The 19,707-nt window shown below is 36.1% G+C and overlaps 1 protein-coding gene across 3 annotated transcripts in view; it reads left to right on the forward strand.

The window, feature by feature from the left end:
- Positions 1-19,707, forward strand: part of LOC149207665 (aminoaldehyde dehydrogenase ALDH10A9, peroxisomal-like) — a 247,041-nt gene that overhangs the window by 17,738 nt on the left and 209,596 nt on the right. The window contains exon 1 of one of the 3 annotated variants that reach the window (XM_089395823.1): positions 6,599-6,904. The exons of the other annotated variants lie outside the window; for them this stretch is intronic. Within the exon in view, the coding sequence (XP_089251949.1) occupies positions 6,796-6,904 (109 nt within the window). The 5' untranslated portion in view covers positions 6,599-6,795. Of the gene's footprint in view, positions 1-6,598; positions 6,905-19,707 lie in introns of those variants that run through there. 3 annotated transcript variants of the gene reach the window in all.

Here is a 19,707-nt window from a genome sequence, read left to right on the forward strand (position 1 = left end):
AACGTTGACAGAAATATGGTTTACTCCGAGACTAAGTCCAACAAAAATCAACAATAGATGCCTAAAATCTTAGAAGTCTATTTATTGGGCATGCCAAGTGCATTCACTGAATTCTAGTTTTTATGGTGTTAGTTTGGTTAGGAAGAGCATGGTGAAACCTAAATTTTTATTTTTTAGGTTTGTTATATAATTTTTGGTAAAATAGATATCTTTTTGTTGTTTGAAATGTATTTTTAAATGAGAGAATAGGTTCATAGTCTTAAATTTTTTATGGTATTTATTTTATACAGATTTAACAATTTAAATTTGTCATTTTAACAATTTTTGTTTGTAACATTTTAAATAAAATTTATCCAAAAATATGTTTAAAGATATTTTTTGTTATTTGAAATATATTTTTGAATAAATGAATAGATTCGGAATCTTATAAATTTGTACGGCACTCACTTTGTACAGATTTAATAACTTAAATTTCTCATTTCAATAAATTTTTTTTAACATTTCAAATAAAACTTATGAAAAAATATGTTTAAAAATGCTAATATTTAAACTAATTTTATTGCCAATGCTAATGAATCTGATGACAATGATAAAAAATGAAGATGAGAGTTCCAATCATTTTGGATCCTCTATATTGTTTGATACTTAGAAGACTAGGATTAGAACTCCTATGAATTTGGAGTTTTGAATGATTTTTTTTTGAGAATTTGGGTTGACCAAAATTGGTTAAAACACTTAGACATCATCATTTTAGCATTCATTGAATTTGAATAAATTTTGTTTATATTTGAAATTTCTACATAATTTGAATGGAGTTGTGGTTAGGAAGAGGGTTATTTTGCCACAATATTAATTTACTCTCTAAAAAGCTACCAGCTATTTCAAAGTGTTTAGAGTTGTCATGATAACAAAAAAAATCTGATCATCATTGTTATTTGATGGCCAATGCATATCCTTATTGGCTGTATTGCTTTTAGGTTACATGTAAGAAATTCAAGATTTACACCAATTAGGTTAGTGCATTTGAATTTCTAGGGATAAGGATTATCAATAAACACATGAAGGAAAGAGGAAAAGATGTCAATGAATTGTTTTTTTTTTTGTTTGCTAGGTAATGTAAGTTATGAGATGATTGGAAGGCTAACTTGTGGTTTGAGTAATTGCGACCTAGAGGTATCTAGGTCATCAAAATCACGCGGAAATTGCACTTTGCTTGGACCACACCAACTCTTAGTATAATTGGATTTTTGCGCACAAAATTTTGAACTAATAACCTTTACACCAAAAAATACTTTAATGTAACCCCTTGAACTCCAACAAATTGACTTTTATCTTAACATTATAATATGATTTTTATCAAAAATAACTTACCTAAATATTATGATTTAATTTTTACTAAAAACTATTTTTTTAAATAATTTAAAATTTAAAATTTCAATTTCTTAAATTGATACCTTTACATCACCTTAACTCTGGAATATCGACACTTAGAATTTCCATGAAACCAATTTATATAAATTTTGGTGAAAGTTCAATTTGAATTATCATATAAACTTACCAAACGAAAAGGGTCGGAATCATTCATGTATTATGTTTAGGATTTTATGAGTTGTTTGAAGAATATTTATTAAAGATCACGAAGTTAGGTTAACATTAAAAAAGTTGTGGCCGCGTTTTAATTCTTTCTCAACACTTATTCGTCCTCTAAAAAGTTTTGGCCGTGTTTAAATTCCCTTTCTTAACATTTATTCGTTAAGGAATTTTTAATTAATTGCTTTATAAAATTGTATTTATAAAATAATTGCACAGTAAAAATGGTAGATAATTTTAATTTATTGTAAAATGTATTTATAAAATAATTATAAGGTAAAATTGTTAACATAACCTAAAACAAGTATTATATACAAAGTAATTTTATGTAAAAAATAATTGATAGTTATTTTATTAATTTTAATGTTTATAGAATTAAAAATCTTCAAAATCATGTATATATAAGTTATGCTACATAGTAATGATAAATCTCAATTTGCAATAACCTTATATAATATCATATTTGTCATGAATATAAATTATTATTAATATTTGGTTTAGTTGTAGTTTTAAAATTAAAATTAAATTATTATTATTATTATTATTATTCAAGAGTAAAAAGATTGTATAAACGTAAAAAATTATAAATGTATAAATTTTAAAATGCAACATTAATATTTTCATATAAAAATATAACTGTCATGAGTTCCATAGTGAAACGTGTAGTTGGGCAGTTCCTGAAACACCATGGATGGAAAGGTAAGGTTCTGCCATCTTTGTGAGAATACGGACATCGAGGATGAAAATCACTTCCTCTTAGAGTGCCTCACATACAACCACATTAGATCTCAGTTTCAAAATTTTTGTTGCAACACTAACCTTCCTAGCCTTTTCCGTTGTCAAAATTATAGTGAATTGGGGAGGTTTCTCTCCAAGTTTTTTGACCATAGGAATAAAATCTTAAATCAAACTAAATAATTCATTTCTTTAGGTCGGATAGACCAAAGTTTGGTCTCAGTGGACATTAACCACCACCACCACCACCATCATCACCACCACCACCACCATCATCATCATCAGGTCCGATAGACCAAAGTTTGGTATCAGTGGATGTTAACCACCACCACCACCACCATCATCATCATTAGGTCCGATAAACCAAAGTTTGGTCTCAGTGGACGTTAACCATCATCATCATCATCACCATCATCATCATCATCTTCAGGTCTGATAGACCAAAGTTTGGTGTTAGTGAATATTAACCACCACCACCAAATAATTAAAAAATGTTTAAATAAATAACTTATATTTAAAAACATCTAAATAGTTTTTTAAATAAATAAATTAATTTAAACAACTATGATAATTAAATATATTGCTACTTATTTTATATTAAATTTATTATCCCAATTATTAATTAAAAAATAAAAAATTAATAATAAAAAAAAAGAGGTGATAAAAGCCAAAAAGTGCTGATAAAAGAAAATGCACGGTAAAAAGCCAAAAAGTGCTGATAAAAAAAAAAATGCACAGTAAAAGCCAAAAAGCGCTGATAAAAAGAAAGGATAATGTCAACGTTGAATAGGTTGAGTAATATTCGTAAAAGGTCTAGTCAAATGTCACTGATAATGAATAGTATGGAGCAAGGTAGGCCGGACACTTGAATGGAGTCGATCTAATTTACATTCACTTCAATTATATAAATATCTTACACGCTTCATACATTTATATCGAACTTGATAACAGCTGGAAAGTATTTTGAATATCTCATCAAGCATGCTATGTTTATTTTTCATCAAATATTTTAAATGCAAACGAAATGATTGTTTATATTTTAAGAGTGGAAATGCTATTTTATAGCCATATTTTTTAATATATCAAAAGAGAAAATGCTCGAAATGATAGTTTATATTTTAAAAGTGGAAATGCTACTTTATAGCCATATTTTTTAATATATCAAAAGAGAAAATGCTCGAAATGATAGTTTATATTTTAAGAGTGGAAAGGCTATTTTATAGCCATATTTTTTAATATACTAAAAGAGAAAATGCTATTTTATAGCCATATTTATAAAGCCAGGTGTTCATCTGGTGGCAACGCTTACGCCAATGAGAGTTTCCTTATCGCTTAACAAAAAGATCCTATAATGTGGACATTTCATTTATATGTCGAGAGGTAATGTCTTTGTCTATTATTTTGTTTTTATAGTTCTAGATTTTCAATGATGACACATAAATATGATAAAATAAATATCATAAAAATATAGAAATAATATTTTATCCAACGATAATTTATTTTTATAAATATAAATATTTAAATTTGATAAGGATATTGTTTATTAAATGGTATGATGTTTATTAAATGCTATGATATTTAGTTGTATATAAGATTTTTTGATTTTTGATTTTTTTTATATATATATATATATTTTTAATTTAATTTTAAATATTATGAAATTAGTTATTTTATGTAAATGAGTCAATTAAAAAATAAAATTTCAGAATAAAAAAATTTCAAAATTTATTTTTGAGTTTCAAAATATTTATTTTTTCCAAAACTTTAATAAACTTTATAAAATTTAAAAATTTCAAAACTAATTAAAAATTATTTTTTTAATTAAAAAAATTATAACCTGCCTTCAGCGAGTATAAAAATTTGGTTTCCTCTTGGAAAATAAATTCAGCAGACCCCATAGGAATGGCAAGAAGGGTTTATCTAAAATGAAAAGACAAGATTTAATTATATAATAAAGATGTTGAAAAAAATAAAATACTTTTCTCCCTCTCCAGGTTTGACTTCTAAAGATTTTAACCCGTTACTTCGGAATTCTCAAATTCAATATTTCCGCGCCCTCTAACTTGACTTCAGTATCCAAGTGCTGCTGTTAGCGGTTCTCCCTGTAAGCCTTTGATTTTTTGGAAAATGGCTAAAAAGCATTTTCTGTATTTGAAAGGGATAATCAGAGTAAGTGCGGAATGAGTGTTTTCCATGTCAGTCAGGACTCTGAATGCTGGCAGTATTGACATTATATGCATAACATTGTACTGGAGAAAAATGCTCTTTACAGGAAATGTGGCTCATCATCATTGGTATTTTTGTATTTTTGTGGTTGTTAAAAATTTGTGGGTAAAAATAATTAAATTGTTTGGATGGTTAAAAGTGGTCCCGGTAAAAAATTCAATTTTTTTTTTAAAGACAGTGTTTGAATTGTATTTTTGATGGTGGAAATGGATTCAGCACCATTAAAAACGTTTAGGGCACCTAAAATTTTGAAGTTTAACAACTATAAATTGGATTTACAAAATCTTTGCCAGATTTTCTCTAAATAGGACCGAAATTTCCATAACTTTCCGGGCAACTCCTCCGCCTTGTTAGATTACGGCGTTCTCCATATAGGCGTGGATTTAGAGTAAATGTGCACCGTCATCATTAATATTCTCGTGTTTGATTAATGGTCGTGGGTTTTTGATAAAAACTTTGAACATTTTATTAGGCCAGAGTCTAAATATTATGTTTTTTTGCCTTTGAGAGTTATGGAAATTTTAGTCATATGCGAGATTTTTTTAAATCCAAGTAAAAACTGTTAAAATTCATAGTTTTAGGTGCCATAGAAGTGTTTGATGGCGCTGAATCCATTTCCACCATCAAAAACATGATTCAAAAACTGCATCTACACGATTTTTTGAATTTTTTTTTCCTGAATTCCGGCCACTTTTGACCATTTGAGCAATTCCTCACTCATTTTATTAATTGGTAGGATTAGATTAATTCTATAATGAAATCATATATATTTTAATGAGAAATAATAAAATTTTAATTAAAAATCGGATAAATATGAAATAAAAAAAATTCCGCTGCTTTAATAAAGTGGAATGATGTTTTAGAAATAACAATTTTTTTTAATAAACACATTTAATTAATCTTAATCTTAATTTTAATAAATTGTAATTTGTATGACTGATAAACTATGAATAAATATATTCGTTAACATTAATATTTTTTTCTCATCAATACTCTTATAATTTAGATGGGTAAGAAATGAAGGTGGTGGTGAGGTAGAGGATGTTTTCTAATTTTATTATCTTTCTTGACTATCACTCTACTACTTTTACTTTAATTTAGATTGATAAGTAACGAGCTTAAATCCATCTTAACTCCGGATTTACCAATGGTAGAGAGTTATTTCTCTCAACCACCACTCTCACCTTAATTTACATTGATAAGTAACAACCTAATTCCATCTTAACTCCGAATCTACCAAAAGTAGAGAGATATCAAATGTCTTTTCACTTTAAAAGAGGTTTGCATCACAAAAGATTTAGCTTAATTCTATCTTAACTCCAAATCTACCAATAGTAGGGAGAGATCAAATCTCTTTTCACTTTAAAAGAGGTTTGCATCTCAAAAAAATTGATTCCTCTAGGAACTCAGTGAATTTGAAGTTAAGATGGATCTAGGTTGGTTTAATTATTAATTAGAATTATAATTATAAATATAATCATTAATTTTATATTTTATATTATATTTTTATTTTCATTTTTATGTAATTTGGCGTCAAAATGTTAAACAACACATTACATTACAACATCTTTAACATGATGGAGTTGAAAGGGACAAAAGAAAATTGAAATAATTTGCCTAATATATTTTGCTCCTCCCAAAGTAAGGATAAAGATAAAAAATTAAATATATATTAAATTAAATTTTATTTCCCCGTATAACATTACCCAGCTTCATGATCAACGCCTTAAAGCTCCAAGCTTTCAAAAAATTCTTATTAGATTAAATTTTATTCCACTACTCCACCCGCTGAAGTAGGAAAGAATGGGTTGTACGTAGATATTCAGTTTATGTAGTGAATCAATCACATACTTGCATCTACATCTCCCTTTTCCGTAGTGGGTCCAAGACATATCCATAGAAAGCGGACCCCAACCTCTCTCGAATTGCGTGGGTTGCACGTGGATGTTCAGTTTATGCAGTCAATCAATCACATACATGCATCTACATCTCCCTTTTCCGTGGTGAGTCCAACACATCCATAGAAAGCGGACCCCAACCTCTCTCGAATTGCGCTTAATTGCCTCCTACATTCAGTCGTATAAATAGTGCAGCTAAGAAATCTGTCATCATAAAACCTATCAAGAATTGCGGTTAATTGCTTATTCCATTCCATTCCATTATCTACACAGCCCAGCAGAGGAATCTTTCATCATAGTTTTAGATCTGATCTACTCTGCATCGGATTGTGAGGCTTGGACGGTCATGGCAAGCAAAGTACCCGTTCGGCAGCTTTTCATAGATGGCGAATGGAGAGCCCCTCTCAAGGAAAAACGCCTTCCAGTCATAAATCCCGCCACTGAAGAAACCATAGGCATGCTCCTCCTCTTCTCAGTCCTTGACCCTTAAATTCTTGTACCATTGAAGATTTATATTGAATTCTTGTTCCATTAGAGATCTATTGTGAACGTGTTTTTTATGTAATCGCCTGTGTTTCTTCTTCTCAATATGACGAGTACAAAGCAAGCCGGTAGATAAAATCCAGGAAAAAGGCACACTCTCGCAACTTTTTTTACCTTTTATTCTTGTTCCATTAAAGATTTATCCTGAACTTGTGTTTTTGGTATTTGGTTGACTTTCTTCAGCTCAATATGCTGAGTAGAAAGCAAGCCGCTAGATACAATCCTGCTTTGTTCATCTCAATATGCCGAGTAGAAAGCAAACCGCTAGATAACATCCTGGAAAAAAATACACTTCCGCCACCGCGATCAAACAAATTTAGCCTTTCCTTATTAGAGATTACATGTCATGAAGTAGCTCAGATCTGGGAGAACCCTAAATGGAGAGTTTCTTGTAGACTCGCTGTTCCCCGCCGACACAACTGGTCTTGCCGACACAACTGGCCTTGCACAGCCCTCCCGTAGGCCTCAGAGGTAGCAAGAGGACGAACGAGGTTGATTTCCTGCAACGAGTTTCGTTCCCAAAGCCACTTGACGATACAGCTATATGATTTTATTTTATTATAATCTCGACAAAGATTTTCATTCCCAAAGTTATTTGGCAATCAAGCTTTATGATTTTTAATTTATTATATCCTCGACAACTAGTTTCATTAGCAAAACTATTTTGCAATCAAGCTTAATGATTTTAATTTATCATAATTTTGATCCATGGGTACTTGCTTTAGATAGAGGTTTTAGTTTTTGGAATTTTGATCGAGTTTTTAATGAGTTGGGTTGATTTAAAATTGGGCAAAACCTCGGGAACGCCTTTCCATCATGCATTGAACTTCAATCAATTTTGCTTATATTTAAAATTTTTGCCTAATCTGAACAAATTTGTGGACGGAAAGAAGGTTGTATTATTACAATATTAACTTAATCTATAAGAAACCACTTGCTAGCTCAAAGTGTTGAGTCCATGGCAACATAGATATGTGTCTCATCATTATTGCGATTTGATGGCCAATGCATATCCTTGGTGGCTCGATTGTTACCGGGGTGCATGCTGGAAATTCAGGTATATTTCCACCAACTAGGATGATGCATTGGAGTTTCCTAGGTCCACGACTTAGGTGTTGTGTGCTATAAACACATGGAGTAGGAGGAAAACAAACAAATGACTTGGCCTCACCAGAACCTTGTGATTCAATTTATTTTTTATTTATTTACTTTTTTCTTTCGGTATTGGGCAAAATTCACCTTCAAATATATACTAAAATTGTAGATTTTGTTGGCACAAATTGATTCAACAACCTCAAAACCCTTACAACACTTGGGTTATGCAATCTTTGTTAGAATATTTAGACACTTAAGAGTTAGTTAAGATCAGCCTGGTTCAATGTATCTTTAGGTAATCATGTGTTTTTGTAGCATGCATTAATATGCATTTGTAATTATGTAGTCCAATGGTCAAAATATGTTTTAGGCATAACGTGATCTAATGGCTCATATTCCCCTTGATACTAAAGGCTATATTGATTAATGGCTTAATACCTAATTAAGCCCTGGTCTCTATTGATAGAGCATGGAGGGTCATTTGTTGAATATCAATTTTTTTTTTTTTTTTTGTAAGCTTGGCAGGACTACATTTTTATCATGTCCAATATATCACCTTGATTGGGACGGAGAATTGAACCGATGACTTCACATCAAGGAGTGCCTTAACAGAGCACCTGATCACTGTCTATCCAAGACCCGTGGACTTGTTGAATATTTATTTTAAGGTATTTATCTTTTGCTTTATAATATTGCTTGAAGTGGTTGTGTTGACTGGGGCTATGGACTATTTCCCTCCTAGAGGGTTTTAACCATGTAAAATCACTAGCGTTATGATCTTTGATCTAGTTATGTGAGCGGTTAATTAAGGTGTTCATCCTATGTGGAAGTATCTTGTTTTGTCAAACATGGTATTAGAGCCCATTTAAACACCCGCTCCCATTGTTGATTGAACTCTTGAACCTATCTTGTCAAATGCATCAAAATATTTTTGGGTTTTACTATTTTTGTGCATTTATGGGCTAAGCAGATTGTTCCATTGTGTTTACAGTGCTACTTTTAGTTGGAAATGCTTTCTATCTTGCTTTTGTTTGTTTGTTTGTTTGTTCAATATATAACAATTTTTCTTAGATCGAGAGATATAAAATTCGATTATGTCCTTATTTTAGTTAATATTTTGGTTTTGCAATTTTTATTTCCATTTTGCTACTCTTTTTGGTGTGCATATGCTCTTTGTCATTTACTCTATGCAATCTTAGCAAATCAGAAACAGAGGACGAAGTGTGTTCTCTTCTGCATATACTCTTTGCTCTGTGCTTTATGGGAGCTCAACAATTTAGAAATAGAGAGAACTTGCATTTGTCAGGAAAGATAACTGATATATAACCCCATTATTGTAAAATTTCGGAAAATATTTTTTCAAAAATTTTGCTTGTAAAATTTTGTGTGCGATTATTTTGAAGATTTTTGTAGGAAAAAATAAGGGGTTTTGAGGTAAGCACGCACTTCAAGGAAAATATAAAATAAGGAAAAGAAAAAGGGCCTTGTCCTCCTTCATAACACTTATATTTAATATTAACTCACTTGGTTGAAAGTTACTTTATTAAATAAGAAGTTTTGAGTTCATATTTCTCTTTTTTTTAAGTTACTTTTTGAGAAGGTTAATGCAACCTTGAGTTATCGCATCACTTTATTGTAAAATGCATTTCTCTTAAATTATAGAAATGAATCACTATAAAGTAATTTTATTATTCATTTTTTTAAATTGTCTTTTCCATGCAATTTTAATTTATAAAATAATTTCATTCTAAAATTGCTTCTCACTTATTTTATAAAAGTGGATCACTTAATGTGTAATTTATTTGTAAAAGTTTATAGGAAAAGATAGAGAAGGAAGGTTTTTATTTATTTATTTATTTTTAAATTAATAACTTAGCAACCTCATAGTGCATACAAAGTCATATGGGCCAACTTCTACTTTTCATGTGGCTCTTTGGTTACCTTCAGAGTTACACTTATCTTGATAATATCACTAATATTTGACATTGTCAAACCAATACAAGAGTCCCCTAAGGCTTTTACTTTAATTACCACCAATCAAAGGATTGAAAAATTAGGGTTTAAGGTGGATAGGATTGCTTGGTTTTTAAGGGAAATTTCCAGATTTGAGTTCAAAGGGAAGATCCACAAACACACACAATCAAGAAATTACAAGGTGATTTTGGATAGTGAACCCTAACAAAACGGTTTAAAGGATTTTTATAGGAAAAGGGTGATGGAGGATAGAAGATTAGTGCCTTAGCTTGCCATTATTCTTTTTTGGGGCACATGGGGTCAAGGATCAACACACTTGAAGAGAAATGGAGTGGATTTAGGTCCAAAGACTAAGGGAGATCCACTGATGTACCTTAGAGGTTTGACGTAGGCATCCTACAATCTTGAAAGATGGGATAAGGGAGTATGCTCCCTTGAGGTTGTCTCAAAAGAGCTCAATGGAGTGTTTGTTCAAGAGGGAGAACAAGATAAAAATATGAACGACTATCATCCATAAACATAGACAAGATGAAGAAATAACACTTACTGAGATTACCATTCATCAATTCAAGATCTACTGGCATTCATCAGGAAGAGAAAACTATCCACATCAACAAAAGCTTCTCAAGTAGTTGTTCAACTCCTACACCCATAGCCAAAATTAAGAAATAAGAGAAAATTTTAGAAATTTCAAACTTGCTAAGGGATTTCTTCCCTCACTCAATCATGAAAAAAAATGAGAGGAAGTGCAGTTCTATTTATAGAGAAGGTGCTCAACTTCCTTTACAACTAAATATTAAATCTAAGCTAAAATCCCCTATTCTTTCCCATGGATGCACAAAAGGCCCTCTTATACAATTAATTAATCTAAATTACATAAAATGAGGGGCATTCATGCCACATGTATAAAATCTAAGGGGCATGAGCCTTGAAAGATAACCTATCTCTTCAAAAAGGGCTTCCAAGAATGGCATCTAGCCTCCAAAGGCACTTTAAACATTGAATTCTACCACTGTTAATGAATGAAGTGCCCCAATTTCACCAAGTGGTCAAGTGGACCTTAAAGGTACAAGTGTTCCAAAGTGATGGCAATGAAGGGTTCCATGATGCCATGTTAGCCTCTAAAGGCCCTCCAAATGTGGGCACAAAGCATCCAATGATATGACAACTTTATTACTAGAGTTTGGCACCTCAAATCAACTCTAACGCTACAACATTCAACCACCAATTGTGTAGGGTTGGCCCCTCAAACAATCTTGTTTATGGGTTACAATGGTTGGTTTTCCCCATCTAAGTTTACGTTATCTCAGCCTAACAGTCCCAACTCAAATTTCATTCATATATCTATATATCTATATATATATATATATATATATATATATATATATATATATATATATATATATATATATATCTCACATCCTCATTCTTATTTGAAGAGGAAATGTGCTCCACCCCCTACCAAGACGCACACATATATATGTATATCACAACTTGATTCTTATTTGAAGAGGAAAGATGCCCCACCCCTTACCAAGACATATAAGTGTTGTGGTTTAGGGTTTGAGGGCTTCCATAGGTTCAAAATATCTTAATGCTGCATGCTTTCTTGGGAGGATACTATCTTTGCTTATAATGAAACGATATCATCCCTTATTTCATTTTCAAAAAACAATCTCAGTGAATGATTGGGCAACAACTTATGCAAACTATTTTATAGGGCCCCTTTTCGTTTGGTATTTGATCACAAAAGCTTCTAGTTTAAATCATTATACTCAGTGGCTTCTTTTTGGACTAAAGTTTTATATAGTTCAACTTTGCTAATAGATTGCCTTAGTGTAATATTCCTTCTAATTAAATTATGCTAAGTGAGTTCCAAAATTTTGCAATTTTGGTCATGGACAATTAGTGGGCATAAAAATTAGGAAAAGTGGATGAGAGACATCAAATTGAATTTTGTGAGAAGGGAGGCTCCAAAACATTAGGAAGAAGGAGAAATTATTTGGATAGTGGAATGTGGGGGCCACCTCAAAGGAAAAATTCAAACTCCCTTGAGGAAATTTGATGTAGAGGGAAGAGAGAAGAGAGGGAGGTCGAATGGGAGGGCTCACAAGGAGAGATAAAGCAACGAGGATAAATAAAAGAGGGGAACTTCATCTTGGGGTCTTTTGCCAATTTGAAAACCTAGCCTTGTTTGTTTGAGTTGTTGAGGCAAGTCAACGAGTGCTGTTTAGCACAAGGGAATTTCTAAGCGAGAATGTCCAACTCTTCTTCGGTGAACCTTGATTGTCACTCTAGGAGAGATTTTTGCTACATCTTGGTGCTGATCCATAGCTAGGGCATTTGACATGTTTTGTGTGCAAACTGGGTGCAGTAGAGGGAGGACGAATTAAATTATTAATTGAAGGAGCAACTACAGTGCTTATTGGTTTCCGGGAATTTAGAGGGGCTTTGCTCAGAGATTTTACCGGGGAATCGAGGGGATTTGTAGGGATAATTATGGGGCTAATTAACAGGCCAAATTTTCCATCTTCAGGGACTATGCAGAGGATGACTAGCTAGGCTTGCGCATGCATTTGGAGAGTTGAGCTACTATGGTGTTGAGGAAGAGAAATTGGGGCTAGATTTGGTGGAATTTTGGAGGATAATTTTGGGAGAGATTTGGGGAGTTAGTAGCCCATTTTGTAGTGTTATTTTGAGGCGGTGCGAATTTCTGGCTGAAGGAGGAACTCACACTTTTTGAGGGGTCCCGGGGTTGGTTGGAAGGAGCCTAAACCCTTTTGGGTTTTGTTGGCCTTGTTGAGAAAGCGCACCAGATAAAGTTTCTGAATTTTTTGAGCACATTTGAGGGCCGAAATCCTATTTCCAATTTGGCAACAACAACAAAAAATTACTGGGTTAGCGCGGAAGTTGGAGAGAAAGTTTTCCAACACTTGGGCAACCATATTATCACTTGGGTTTTGCCTTGCTTACTGTAGCAAGCCCAGGTTCATCTATTCCTAATCATTTGTACCCCATTTTGCTCAGATTAATAAAATGGATCAGTATTTTGGTGCAATCTTTGGCTTAACTTGATATTGTGTGTATGCGTTGAAATTTTTGTTTGCATGTTCATATTTTTGCTTTTGTTATCACTTAATATTTCCAGTAGGAATATTACAATGGTATGAGAGTTGTGATCTGGCCAACTGTGGGGAAAAAACCTTTCTATGACCCCAAAACAAGCAAAATATAACTTACCGGAGGCATAGATACAGGAGCAAAGAGAGGGAATTGGAGATTAGCCCAGATCCAAAGGTAACTGAGCAGGGGATAATAGAGATAGACATGGGGGATACTAGTAAGGAGGACACGGCTTTTCAGAGCTTCTTGAAGGTTTTGAATGAGATGGCACATGCACAAAAGGATATGTTGGTGGAGATCGCAATAGGGGCAACCATGGGGAGTTCATCACAAGAGAGGGTTCAGGCACATCCCATCATATTGAGATTACTAACACTCAGAGCCAACCCCCACATCTGCAGTGGGCCACCCAGGTCTACCATGCCCCCATTTCTGATTACAGGTACTGGAGGATAGGTCGATATGGATGATATTACCTTAAGGGACTATTTTTGTGAGTTGAATCCATGGGGGGAGAGTTTCAAGCTACTATAACCTTTAGGGACTTTTGTTAGCTCAAGCATGACAATAGAGGGAAGGGAACTTGTGGAACCTTTGCGCAGAGTTTGGATTTACAACACACAATTGGTAGGCTATTCCTTCCTACTTTCGATGGCTCTTCCAAATGCATTGCCAGAGCTTGGATTGAGAAACTTGACACATATTTTCAGATCAACCAGATGATAGAGGTAGAAGCCATTAAAATGGCTACCTTACACTTGGAGGGGGATGCTCATGATTGGTGGTTCCATGGACTATCTACCTTGGGGCATGTTGGTGTGACCTCGTATGAGGATTTTAATCGGAGGGTGATGGAGCATTTTGACCTAAGGGACCTTGAGATACACTTCAAAGAGTTGACCCAACTCAAGCAGACAAGCAACCCAAAGTAGTACATAGTAGAGTTTTTGAGGTTGTCAGTGATGTTGCTAGATCTGTTAGAGTCCAGGAGAGTCTTCCTGTTCATAGAGGGTGTAGCTGAGCCCTTGTGCGGGTTGGTGAGGTTGAATAGAACTACTTCGCTATAGGATGCAATGAGTAGGGCTTGAGATTTATAGGGGGGAATTCCCAAGGCTAGAGCACCAGTACCCATGAGACCTATTTTTCCATAGAGAAGTAGAGATACCATACCCCTGCCACAGAGGGAGATCCCAGGGCGTGGGTAGTTGGATGATGAGACTAAGAGAGACCTCCAGAGGAGGAAGTTGTGTATTATGTGCCAGGAGCCGTGGGCACTGGGCAAAGGAGTACCAAGGGCAAGTTCCACTACATAGAAGTATTTTCATACAGTGAGCCAGAGGATTATGTGGAGTCAGAGGCAGACGGAGGAGATCGTGAGCCATGGGGTACTGGAGGATTTTCATATAGTGAGCCAGAGGATTATGTGGAGTCAGAGGCAGACGAAGGAGATCGTGAGCCATGGGGTATTGGAGGGGGAGGTCCACCCCTTCCCACTAGTGGGGTTATTGCATCGCTGAGAGGGGTTCTGAGATATTTGACAATGAGATCGAAGGGATAGTGTAGGGGCAACATTTGTCAGTATTGGTGGATAGTGGGGCTACCCACAATTTTATCCATGCCAAGATGGTGCAAAGGAGAGGTTTGCATACAAAGGCATTTGAGGGTTTTTTCAGTGCTAGTACTAGTGGACAAGACCATGCAGTGTACTCGCTACGTTCCCAACTTGACTGTAACCATGGGGAACTACTCGGTGACTGATCATTTCTTTGTGGTTGATGTTCCAGATGCCAATGTGGTGGTGGGTGTCCAGTGACTCTATTCCTTGGGGTGAGTCACTGTTGAAGTCTCTAAGTTTACTTAGTTTAGAAACCCTTCATGCACTTTTTCTGATTTATTCCTACCTACTTGTTATTTTTCTTTAACAAGTTATTTACAAAGTAAATACTGAAAATAAACACCAGTGCATGCTCAACATATTACAGATCAACAACTAAAAGAAACAAGAACAAGCTCACCACATGACACCATTATTTTTTGACCAATGTCCTCGGAAAAACCCAATGCGGGAAAACCGGTGCAGCTATTTGAGGGTTTTCTTATTAAGTAATATCAGAGTACAATCTGGGTGCCAAAACTGGCCTATCCAACAAAGAATTTCCTTAGCAGCTATACCTCACAGTTTGAGAGAAATCTCCTGGCTGAAACCCTGGAAAATCCTTCCGGCAGCTCCTCAGCACAAAACTGCTTTGCAACACCAGCGTCTGTCCAATCTGGACTGCGTCAGTCCCTCTATGTCTCACGCTGGCCCTGCAACAGCCTTTCCTGGCCTGCGTCAGCCCTAGGAGGCCCTGCGTCAGCCCCAAGAGGCCCCGCGTCAGCTTTCTGGGCCTCTGCATTAGTTACGCTGGCCTCTCTGGTGCTTTGCGCAGCACTTGGCTGCCTCTGCGTGGCCTTGCGTGAGCCCTTGCTGGCTCTACGTCACTCTCCTTGGTTGTTGCACTGCTCTCTCGACATAGTCTCTGCGTTCTCTGTTTCTCTGTACTCAATGCCCCTCAACTGCTCTCCCGATCACTGATTCTATCTCTCCTAGCAAACCCCGCTCTAGAGAATAGAATGACTGATCATCTAGTGTACCCTCCAAGTGACCCTCAAGCCTCCTCTTATACTTTTCCCGTTGACATATCAACGACTGAGATTAAGTCCCTAATCAACGTCGAAGATTGGGTCTGGCTTGATCCATGTCTTTTGGACCATTCTAACACATATTCATATTAATACACATTAATATTTTATTTTCTCTAAGTTTAGACTTAGGGACTCCATTAAAAATATTAATTATTTTAATATCCCCTGATTTGTTTAGAATCTGCACAAACCCTTTCTGGGTATTGGAGATCTCATGTGCCCCAACCTTTCCACCAAATTTCGTGGCTAGAGCACATCCGATGCTACCCCACATCAACACTCCCTCTTAGCGAGGACTATGCTCTAACAATACTCACATTACTCTAATCATCCGGCATCGGTACGTGTGCTGGTGTTAGGCCTTCCTGCCTAACATCCTCTGCACTGTTGCATCCTGTATTATTGCCCATGGTTTTGCCATTGCCACTGCAGCATTTGTACGACAGCTCCCTCTGCATCCGTGCTGCTGTTGGTCCTTCCTCCCAACATTGCATTTGCATTGCACCTCCTCTCATCATGTTGCATCGTGCTGCCCATTGCTGCACTGCAACTCAGTTACTGAGAAGTAAGTAACTGATTTCCCATTTGACCTCCCTGTTGGGCTAGAAACACCCACTAATGCTGAAGCTCTCTCTGTCGCTGACAAGTGCTCCCTCTCTGACCACTGCGCTGCTGCAACAACTCCCTGCATCCCACACTGTTGCACACCTCTCTGTGCCTTCTTGCACTGGTGCAACACTCCTGTGCCTCTCGCACTGCTGCAGCCTGCTAGCTCCGTGCTGTCTTGGGACTCCTGCATTGTAGCTCTCTCCTGTAGGAATTTACAGGGTAAGTTCCTCAGAAAGAATACCAAAAGGACACCGCTCACAACCAGATCTCAAATCAATACACCAGTATTTTTGACGTGGTTAAAACCCTCAGAGTGCAAGGAGGGAAACAGTCCACGGCCTGTCCCAACGTGGGTACAGACAATTTATTAATCAAAGAATGAAAATTTACATAAGCTTCTCTCATGCACGGATTACCCGAACAATGACCCTCCATGCGCTTTAAATAGAACTCATGGACCAATCGGGTGTCAAGCCACGGATCAAGTGTCGGTAATACCGAGGTGAGAGTGAACCGTCGGATCACTACATATCGTGACCGTCGGATTGTAAGTTACAAAATGTACAACGGTAAAGAAACACACTTTACCTAACTCTATACCTAACTCTAAACTAGACCAAGTTGAACTTAACTATATCCTATGTGTCGGAATATCCTAACATCCCCCCTTAAGAACAACTTGGGATAGGATTGAAGGATTTACAAATATGACACAATAGGAGAAGGAAGGAGGCACTAGAGCCTATCCCCCCTTAGTGACAACTTCCTGAACTCCAAGCATATATCGAAGTTTAGTGAACTTCGCCTCTGTGAGAGCCTTTGTGAAGATGTCTGCAACCTGATCATCTGTTGGACAATATTGCACTTCAAGAACATGGTCATGAATGAGCTTTCTGATGAAGTGCATGTGTAGTTCAATGTGTTTGCTGCGCTGATGCTGGACTGGATCTTTGCATAGCTGAATGGCACTTTGATTATCACACCAAAGTGTGGTTGGATGCTGCTGCTCAAAGCCAAACTCTGATAGGATCTGACGAAGCCACAAGGCTTCCTTACTAGCTTCCACGGCACCACGATACTCTGCTTCTGCTGACGAAAGAGAAATGGCAGCCTGTTTCTTACAAGCCCATGTAATAGGTCCTGAACCAAGAGTGAAGACATAACCGGCAGTAGACTTCCGATCATCAGGGTCACCAGCCCAATCAGAATCAGTGAAACCAACTAACAGAGGAGCTGCTTTGGCACTGTAATGAATCCCAAACTGTACTGTACCTCGAACATAACGAAGTATTCTTTTAGCTGCTTTCCAATGACTTTCACGGGGGTTTTGCATAAAACGAGCAACAAGGCCAACAGCAAAGGAAAGATCAGGACGAGTATGGGTTAAATACAAGAGTTTTCCTACAAGTTGACGGTATAAGGTAGCATCAACTTCAGGAGAAGTACAAGAGACTGAAAGTTTGACTCCAGACTGAAAGGGAGAAGGGGCTGGCTTACAGTCTTCCATGTGAAAATGACGAAGAATATCACAAGCATACTTGGACTGGGAAAGGGAAATACCCTCCTTGGATTGCAAGACTTGAAGACCGAGAAAATAGTGTAAGTGTCCTAAGTCTGTCATTTCAAATTTCTTTTTAAGGCTGGACTTCACATGGTTTATAAGGTTGGGATCACTACCAGTAAGAATAAGATCATCAACATAAAGAACAAGGATGATAAGAGAGTTGCCCACTTTCTTGGTGTAGACAGTATTGTCAGAATGACACCTAGAAAAGCCAGATTCTAAAAGAAAGCTATCCATTTTGGCATACCAAGCCCGAGGAGCTTGCTTGAGACCATAAAGGGATTTCTTAAGTCGACAAACAAGGCTGGAGTCTGTTTGTATGAAGCCAATGGGTTGTTCCATATAGATTTCTTCCTGCAAGTCCCCATGCAAGAAGGCAGATTTAACATCCATCTGATGGACTTCCCATTTTAAAGAGGCAGCAAGGGAAAGAACAAGGCGGATAGAGTTCATTTTGGCAACAGGGGAGAAGGTTTCAGTGTAGTCAATGCCTTCAACCTGTGAAAAGCCCTTAGCAACTAGACGAGCTTTATGTTTATCAACTTTCCCATCTGGTCCATACTTGGTTCTGTAAACCCATTTGCATCTAACAAGTTTGCGTCCCTTTGGTAGAGGAACAAGATCCCATGTATCATTTGTCATCAATGAATGATATTCTTCATTCATAGCTGCTTCCCAATGTGGATGGCCTGAAGCTTCTGCAAAAGTGTCAGGATCATGATTTACTGGAGCTTGAGCCAGTAAAGAAGAGGCTCTTTCAAACTGAGAACGTGTACGTCGCTGATCTGTAGGATCACCGGCAAGATCACCTGCTGCATCCCGAGTAGCACGGACCCATCTTGGAAGTTGAGGATCCTGAGAAGGTGGGGGAGGATTATCATCCTCGCTTTCATCATCAGAAGAAGAAATGTTTTCAAAGATAGAAGAGATAGGAAGAGGTGGCACATCCGCCGGACTAGGCTCGCAGGCCGATTTATTTTCATCAAATTTTACATCTCTTCTAATGATAACATTTTTGGACTTAAATGGAATAAGTCTATAACCTTTTACATCTTCAGAATATCCAACAAAAGTACATTTCTCACTCTTAGGTTCTAAAGCTTTATGCTTTTCATCTGGAATATGGGCCCATGCTTCACTTCCAAACACACGAAAGTGACTTACATCTGGTTTAATGGAACTCCAAGCTTCTTCTGGAGTGATATTCTCTAGAACCTTAGTAGGAGTGCGATTGATTATATAATTTGCACAATTAATTGCTTCGGCCCAAAAACTAAGACTGAGTCCTTTAGATTGCAGCATACAATTAGCCATTTCCTTTAAGGTGCGATTTTTCCTTTCAGCTACACCATTTTGTTGTGGAGTGTATGGAACAGTATGTTGCATTTGAATTCCATTTTCGGTGCAAAAGTTGATGAATGCGTTTTTAACATATTCTCCACCATTATCAGTTCTTAGCTTAAGAATTTGATGTCCAGATTGTTTTTCAACAAATGCTTTGAAGGCCAAAAAAGTGCTAAATACTTCGCTCTTGAGTTTTAAGAAGTATACCCAAGTGCGTCTAGGAAAATCATCAATGAAAGTTAAGAAGTACTTGCAGCCAGAGAATGAAGCAACAGGAAGAGGACCACATAAATCACTGTGCACAAGCTGTAAAGGGGCTGA

Source organism: Pinus tabuliformis, chromosome 1_2 (genome assembly GCF_031772625.1).
Source record: "Pinus tabuliformis cultivar Carrire ecotype Pingquan chromosome 1_2, CPIR1, whole genome shotgun sequence".
NCBI classification, from domain to species: domain Eukaryota; kingdom Viridiplantae; phylum Streptophyta; class Pinopsida; order Pinales; family Pinaceae; genus Pinus; species Pinus tabuliformis.